Genomic DNA, 7,792 nt, shown 5'->3' with positions numbered 1-7,792 from the left:
GAGAACTGGAGTCTGTGAGTGAGAAACCCACTCAACTCAGAGGCACAAGCTTCCTTGCTGTGATAGTGAAAATTCAATAAGAGACTAGTTAGTATACAGGCTGCAGACGTGTTGTTTCTGTAGTTAATTTCAACCATCAATCAGTTTAACACACTTTAATTTACAGTGATATTCATTATGCACAATGTTTCATGCTATTCAGCTCAGAATAAATTCCCTGTGTGACTTTGTCTATGTGTCAACACACAGGGAGAGGTTCATCCCCATTATCAGCCTCCAAGGGCTGAGGATACTGGGCACTTTTGTTCTATCAAGACAGAATGAATGTTCAGTGTATGTCTGTGCACTGAAAGTCCATCAGCATCCAGAATGAGATTGGGCAGTAGGAATAAACCTATGTAGAGCATTTTAAATGCCATGGGTGCCCTCTGTGCACATCCTGTTCCCCTTTGGCCCCAATACCTTACCAACCATCACCTCCAGTGACTAGAGTGCTTACCACACAAGAACCATTAATCAGTAAGGGGTTCCTCTGGTCAACATCTCACACTGTCATTATTATACACCATCACTGTAGTGTTTGGAAAAAAAATAAACTTATTGAGTTAAAATGATCAAACCTAAGTAACTTCTCAAATCCCTCTGGCCAATGCTCCTCCTGAGTGGTGTTCATGTCCATGCCTTCAAGCACACATCAGCTGTGTCCTTGTGATGTGGTGACTGGGAGGGCCATGACTTTAGGGATCTTACTTGCAGTGAATCCTGAGCCTGGCTCCGTGGTGATGTCGAAATACTGAAATGGTTCATGGATTACGCCCACTTTTAATGCTGCCTTCCTGCTACATCTGTTTAGGAGTCTCCTATAACTTTCAATGAGGACCTTTTTTTTTTTTTTTTTTTTTTTTCCCTGCAGAAGAAAAGACCAGAGGAAAACTGTCCTGGGATATCACTGGAAGGACACTGATGCTACACCTTTTACAACAAAAAGAGCAGCAAAACACCAGGGTGACAACCCATGTGGTCATGTTACAGTACAATCCTAAACCATTCTGGTTGTTCTAACAAAGGCCTGTGGACTGGATCATTGCCAGCAACAGAAATCTACTTCTCACAGATCTTGATGTGGAAAGTCCAACAGTAGGTGCTGGCAGTTTTGATCGACAGGTAAAAACCCCTCCCTAATGCCTGTTCCCTGTAATCTCAGAGGGTGGACGGGGCAAGTTGGCTTCCTCAGTCCTCCCTTACAAAGGCCCTAATCCTGTCCAGGGGAGCTCCACCCCAGGACTGTCACTTCTCCTGAGGCCACACACCCTAACATCATAACATGACATTCACATTTCAGTGTGTGAGTTTTTGAGTGACACAGTCACCCACAGTAACACAAACGGAATCAAATCATGTTTCCATCCAGTTGGAAAGCTACTCCAGCAGACCTCCCCAGTCTGAGGATCCCCTTAATACTGTGGACACTCCTCATAGTTGGAAGCAGAAAGGGGTTGCAAGTCCTTCAAAACAAGCTGACCAGTGTGGAGAATCAATAGCTTCCACCCTAGACTGGGAACTAACATGTGTGTATAATTTATTTTTATTTCTCTTCATCCCTTACAAATAACCATTATTCTCATTTTATAGGGACTAAATTAGTTTTCTAGTCATAATGTTTTTTTTTTTCTTCATGTTCCCAGGCATGTTTCCCATTAGTTCAATGGACTAAGAAGTAAGGGTCTAGTTTTTGATGTTCAATGCTGACAAATTAACATTCATCCCTCTCTCTCTTCTTGTGCACATGTGGGGAATTCATAAAGTGGTGACTTTCTCTAGTTTGATGCGGGTGAGAGATTGAAACCACACAAACCAGTCCTGCTGAGCAGGGCCCTCTTGAATCTTCTCATGGATGGAAAGTAAGAACCAGAACCAGGTTCTTCATGTGGGATGGACCAGACATTCCTGACTTGCTGAAAAGTCTCAAGAGACTGTACAATTAAGTGACAAACTATTTCAATGTCCCTCTTTGTGTGTGACTTCATCGCCCTGGATGTCTGTACCAAGGTGTGGTGGGGTCCCTCTGCATCTGCATGATGTCACCTGCTATTGGTCATCATGAACATGGAGTCAAGTCAATGACCATCAGCACTGGGGCCCTTGTCCTCTGGCATGGGGTTCATATCACTCTGGTGCCCAGAGTCCAGTAAGCACACGTCCTGCTCCAGGCCTGCTGGGACTCTGAGGTGTGTGGGGCTGGGCTGCAGTGTTGGGTCCAGCAGACACTCTGGTTGGATGTAACTGATGTGGATCATGAAGATTTGATGATTGGACTATGATTCATTATGAATAAAGTAAGGGAATGTGACATTCTGCCTTCTGTGTGTGTGAAATGTTTTACTCTTATTGTTACAGAACACAACAAGGGGGGCCTGGGATGATATACTATTATTGAAAGAAGACCCCGGGTCCGTTATGTCCACCGCCAGAGGAAAGACGTCTATCAATGCCAGAGATTCGTGAAAAGGAAAGGAAATGTTTATTTAATGCTATACAAACCTAAAGTAGTGACCTAATGTCTTCACCAAAATCCCAAAGTCCCTTAAAACACCCACAAACAGACACAGTCCTTCCTTCCTTCCTTCCCCCTTTGCCCAGTCCAGAGTACCGTATCTCAGGAAAGGAAATAGAAGTCCATGGCTCAGGCAGTCCTCTGGTTCTTCCCAGTTAGTAATCCCTCTCGACTGGGAGACCTCCCTGGATTCCCGGCACCCTCGGCTGAGTCGCCGGGATCTCTGCTAAAACCAGGTGGTGGTTCCCCCTTCTAAAGCTGTGGGGGTCCCCACTCTGCCAGGCCGAGTGGTTCTCTCCAGGGCTGCCACGTGGTTCTCCCTCTCTCAGGGTTGCAGGAGTCTCCACTCCGTCAAGTCCGAGTGGTTCTCCCCCCAGGGCTGCGCACAGTTCTCTTCCTCAGGGCTGTGCATGGCTCTCCTCCTCAAAGCAGCATGATTCTCCATCTTTTTTTTTTTAATTTTATTTATTTATTTTTAGAGAGGGAAGGGAGGGAGAGAGAGAGAGAAACATCAATGTGCAGTTGCTGGGGGTTATGGCCTGCAACCCAGGAATGTACCCTGGCTGGGAATCGAACCTGGGGCACTTTGGTTCCCAGCCCACACTCAATCCACTGAGCTACACCAGCCAGGGCTGATTCTCCATCTTAAAGCAGCATGATTCTCTCTTCAGGCCTGTGCATGATTCTTCTCCTCTTAGGGCTGCAGGAGTCTCCACTCCGTCAAGTCCACGTGGTTCTCCTCCTCAATCAGCATGGTTCTCCTTCTCAGGGCCACCAAATCTGGGTTTTAAATCCCCGTGGCCAACCTTCCTCTGCAGCCTCATTTCTGACTCCTCCCACACTCGGCTTCACATGCCAGAACTCATATCCTTCCAGCTTTACTGGGCTGCCATCATGAGTCTGGGCAGGCGTGGCCCCATGTCCTGGAGCCAATCCTCTCTGAGCTCCCACGCAGGCGCTGTAACTCAGGGGACCCGCCCCCCCCCAGTTACATCTGGGTGGGGAAGTTACTTCCATTCCCCTTGCTTAGAGCTGACCACAGCTACTTAACTTATCTATGCAACCAGTCAAAGGTTATAGATATGCCAAACAACCACGCCAGAGCTTAGCTGCAAAGCTGTTGCTATGCTAAACAGCTCTCAATGTCCCTGCTCCATTTGTCCCCTCCCCCAAACCACACCCTGGGCGGGGGGAGGTGGAGACATCCCAAAATCTCCTGGACACCTTAAGTTCTGGACCCCATTTCAAATGCCCATTTGGGGTCCCCCCTCTTGGCTGCACCCTGTAACATTATTACAGCAAGCCACTACAATTCACTCAGTTAAGAGGTAAGCACAGAATCATGAAGGAAGGGACACTCCCAGAGGGAAACTGCTCTGTGGAGAGTTAAACCACAGCTGCCAGGAAACCAAGACTTACTGTGTATCTATCTATCTGCCTAGGTTCTGGAACTGAACCAAGAAATGAGTGTGTCCTGATCGCCCCCTGGTGTTGGGCGTAGCCCCTGCAGGGCAGCCTTCTTGTCTCCCTCTGGGAGGTTTGTGTCTGGGCTCACAATGACTTCCCCTCACTGTGTCACTTGCACAGTAATAGATGGCCGTGTCTTCAGCTCTCAGGCTGTTCATTTGCAGGTAGAGCTCGTTCTTGGCATTGTCTCTGGAGATGGTGAATCGGCCCTTCACAGAGTTGGCGTAGTTTGTGCTACCACCATTACTACTAATGAATGAGACCCACTCCAGCCCCTTCCCTGGAGCCTGGCGGACCCAGTCCATATAGTAGCTACTGAAGGTGAATCCAGAGGCTGCACAAGAGAGTCTCAGAGACCCCCCAGGCTTCACCAAGCCTCCCCCAGACTCCACCAGCTGCACATCACACTGGACACCTGCAAACACAAAAGATGTCATGTCAGGAAAAGCTCATCCATCCACTTTGTCTCTCATACGTATCCACTAACACACTCAGTGCCTCCCATTCTCTATAGATTACCTGTTAAAACTGCAAAAAGGAAAACCCAGCTGAGAGAAAACTCCATGTTGAGTGGTCTGTGTTCTGTCCTGAGCAGGGACTGAGGACATGTGATAATCCTGGGCTGGGCTCCTTTCCCAGAACTGCAGGGTCAGGGCTGGGCTGCTTTTCATGAGCAGAGGGACCTTATTTGCATGTCCCCCTGCTATATAGGGAGCTCTGGGGGTGGATGGTGACACAAAGAGCATGGTCACAGAATGTGACATGTCTAAGGGTGCATATTTGATAACAATTACTCCCCACTTTTGAGCCTGTACCATCCCAACTGACCCAACTGCTCCATGAGATGCATAACTGACCTAAGAGAGTAAATTTTCATAAACAAAGATATTTAAAATGATGCATGCCTTTGAAAACCTCGAGTAATGGACACACCAAAGCAATGCAATACTCATGACAACAGGGAGCATTAAAAGTGCAGGAGGTTCCAGTTCATGCCACAGGAAGTTCCTTCTTACCTATTTCTTCCACAAAGGAATCAGAGTATGAGCTCAGAACACATTGTTACCCTAGAGCGTGTGGACCCAGTGTTGTGGGAGGTGGAGCACCTGTGTTATTCTTTGGGAGACAAAGTGTGAACTCTCCAGTGAAGTGGGCAGAGGTCCTGGGACATGTTTCTTCAATGGAATTTGGTGCTGAATATGCAGCATCTTTGATTCAGCGTTTTCTATTTTCCACATTCTGTGGTAAAACCAGGTTCACACATTTGGGACACAGAAGAAACTCAGTCATGACTAGATGTGCCTTGGTGAATATTTATGTAGAAATTGAGGAGTAAGTATGTTCAAATTTTATAAATTAGATTATGGAAAACCTTGGTGCAAACTACTAACAGAAAATAACAGGTATAAATAAAATCATAATTTATATGAAGAGCATTATTTTATTTATCCATTGATTACAGGATGGATAAATTTTTCAAATAAACTCTGATTATTGGAGTTGGTGGATCTGGTGTTATGTCCAACTGTTCTTCATCATTGGGGATTGAGCCTGATGCTGTCTATTAAGATCTGTGTTTACATGGATCTTCAATGTAGCTATTATCACAGAGCAGGGGAGGGAGTATAATGGAGCCCCCTGATTCTTTGACCATTCATTTCATAAGAACCATCTCCATTGCCACAGATTCTATTCGTGCCAGCATATGACCCATAGGAATTTTTCACCCTGGCCGCACATAATGGGTGTCTTCTCAACTTGAACCTGATGTATTGATAGTATAAATGTACAAAATAAAAAAAAAAGCAACTCCATGCGTGGGGGTGAATTGCATGGATGTTGAGTGAAGCTGGTTTGAACTGACACTTTTACTCTGGCCACCAGAATATACAAGACAAATGTGTGTAGATTGCAGTGTCAGGTGTGTGATAATTGTTTCGGTTGACATAGGAACATATTACAGGCTGAATGTGGGTCTTCCATTGTCAAGGATGTCACCACACTGTTCCCTGCTTTGAGATGACATCAGTATTAACCCAGAGACAGGGACACTCACAGGCCTTTGATCTCAGGTGAGAAGAATCCACAGGATCTGCCCCTGAGGGAGGGCTGAAAGAAGGCTGTGATGTCACAGGCTGTGCTGGAACCTGGACTTTGTTGCCAGAATGTCATCTGTGTGGTGCTGGCTCAGAGACAAGAACATAGAAAGCCTCATTTACTCCCATGTACTTATTATTCCCCAAGCACAATTCAAGTTTTCACAAATAAGTGAATGTGCAGTAACCCTAAGTATCCCCAGATGGCACCTCAAAGGCACACTTCATTCAGAGGAGAAGGAGGCTCCAAATGCGCCCCCTGCACAATCACAACAAACAACAGAGCCCTTTCTGTAGCATCTTCTCTGCCTCTTCCCTGATGTGTATCTGGTTGCCTGAAACCTTCCCAGAATTTTTGATGTGCCTGTGGCAGCATCAGTCCTGGTCTCTCAGATACTGACCATGTGTGAGGAAGTCAGAAGGCCCATTACTCTGGCATGTCCTCTGCTCACCCAAACTGCCCCACCCATCATGGTCTCTGAGACACTTAGCATGTAGGTCATCACACTGTGTCTCTCACACAGCAATACATGCCCAAGTCCTTGGCTTTGAGACTGCTCAGCCCCATGTGGGCTGTGTTCATGAACATGCCTACAGTCATGGTGACTCTGCTCTGGCACTCCTGTGTGTACTTTTGTTTACTATCAAGGGGGTTATTCTCCCCATCCACTCAAGCACTTGTCCTGGGGCCTTTTGCATCCAGTGTGCTAGTGTCTAATGAAGGTATATCCAAAATCCTTCCAGAAGATGATATTTACTGAGGCTTCAGGTCACCTCACCTCAGCCCCCGACAGCACCAGCAGCACCTGAGAGTAGACAACTATGGAGAGGAGACAGGAGTGGGTGGAAATTCTCTTTGAATGACCCTGGTCCCCCTAAACCCATGGACTGGAGAGCTCCTTATCTGTAGTCACTGCCACCAGGAAGAGTCCTCTCCAGCTCCAGTCTACAGTGAAGGGCTGTGCCATCAGAACTTCTCTAGGGAACAGTGTTTGTGAGTGATGCTCCGGACACAGAAAGACCCACATGTGACCTCTTTTCATTTGCATGTGCATAGGGCAGAGTGTTTCATAGCTGAAGACTTGACCCCACCTGAGAGAAGGTAGAGGACACAGGGACAATGACCCAAGCGAATCTGAGGGTCCAAGTCCTACACAGAGTTATAGGATATGGGTCCCCTGGCAGATCTTTCAGTTTTGTGCTGATATAGCTCCCTCCACTGAGGAACAAGCTCCCACAGTATATGCTTGTCATTGTGCACTCTTATTTGAGTGACATGGAAACCTCCTGGACCAATTCTGGCCTTTGATGTCTGAATGTCTTCTTCCTGGATCAGTATGTCTCCAAACTCCTCCAACTAGTGAGTAAATGAAACCATCCCTCTTCCCAGTTTCTTACAATTCAAATATAAAGACGCCCAAGAAATACCGTTGACTCTGGTTCTCATGAATTATGGAGTTTGGTGAATACCCTGATACAACAGGATGTTTACAGTCACCACATGCACAAATCTTATTTTAGAGGTTTTCATGAAAAGAAAAAAAAAACACAGATTCTCATAGGAAATCTCTTCCCAGCCCCCCTTCAACTGCTCCTGGGGTGGGTGGGGGCTCTGAGCTTATGATCCCACCCACTCCTGGATGCTAGCTATTCATCATGCTGGGAAGGTTCCTAT

At 46.6% G+C, this 7,792-nt stretch overlaps 1 gene segment (V, D, J or C); it reads right to left on the bottom strand.

Moving 5' to 3' along the window:
* Nucleotides 1-2,117: 2,117 nt before the first annotated feature.
* LOC114489624 lies at nt 2,118-4,644 on the bottom strand. The segment is given in 4 exon segments: nt 2,118-2,283; nt 3,764-3,770; nt 4,134-4,436; nt 4,541-4,644. Coding segments are annotated over 4 exon segments (522 nt in total).
* Between the last annotated feature and the right edge of the window lie 3,148 nt (nt 4,645-7,792).

This window comes from Phyllostomus discolor, chromosome 15 (assembly GCF_004126475.2).
Source record: "Phyllostomus discolor isolate MPI-MPIP mPhyDis1 chromosome 15, mPhyDis1.pri.v3, whole genome shotgun sequence".
NCBI classification, from domain to species: domain Eukaryota; kingdom Metazoa; phylum Chordata; class Mammalia; order Chiroptera; family Phyllostomidae; genus Phyllostomus; species Phyllostomus discolor.
The sequence above is the reverse complement of the archived record's forward strand: the minus strand, read 5'-3'. Positions and strand labels throughout refer to the sequence as shown.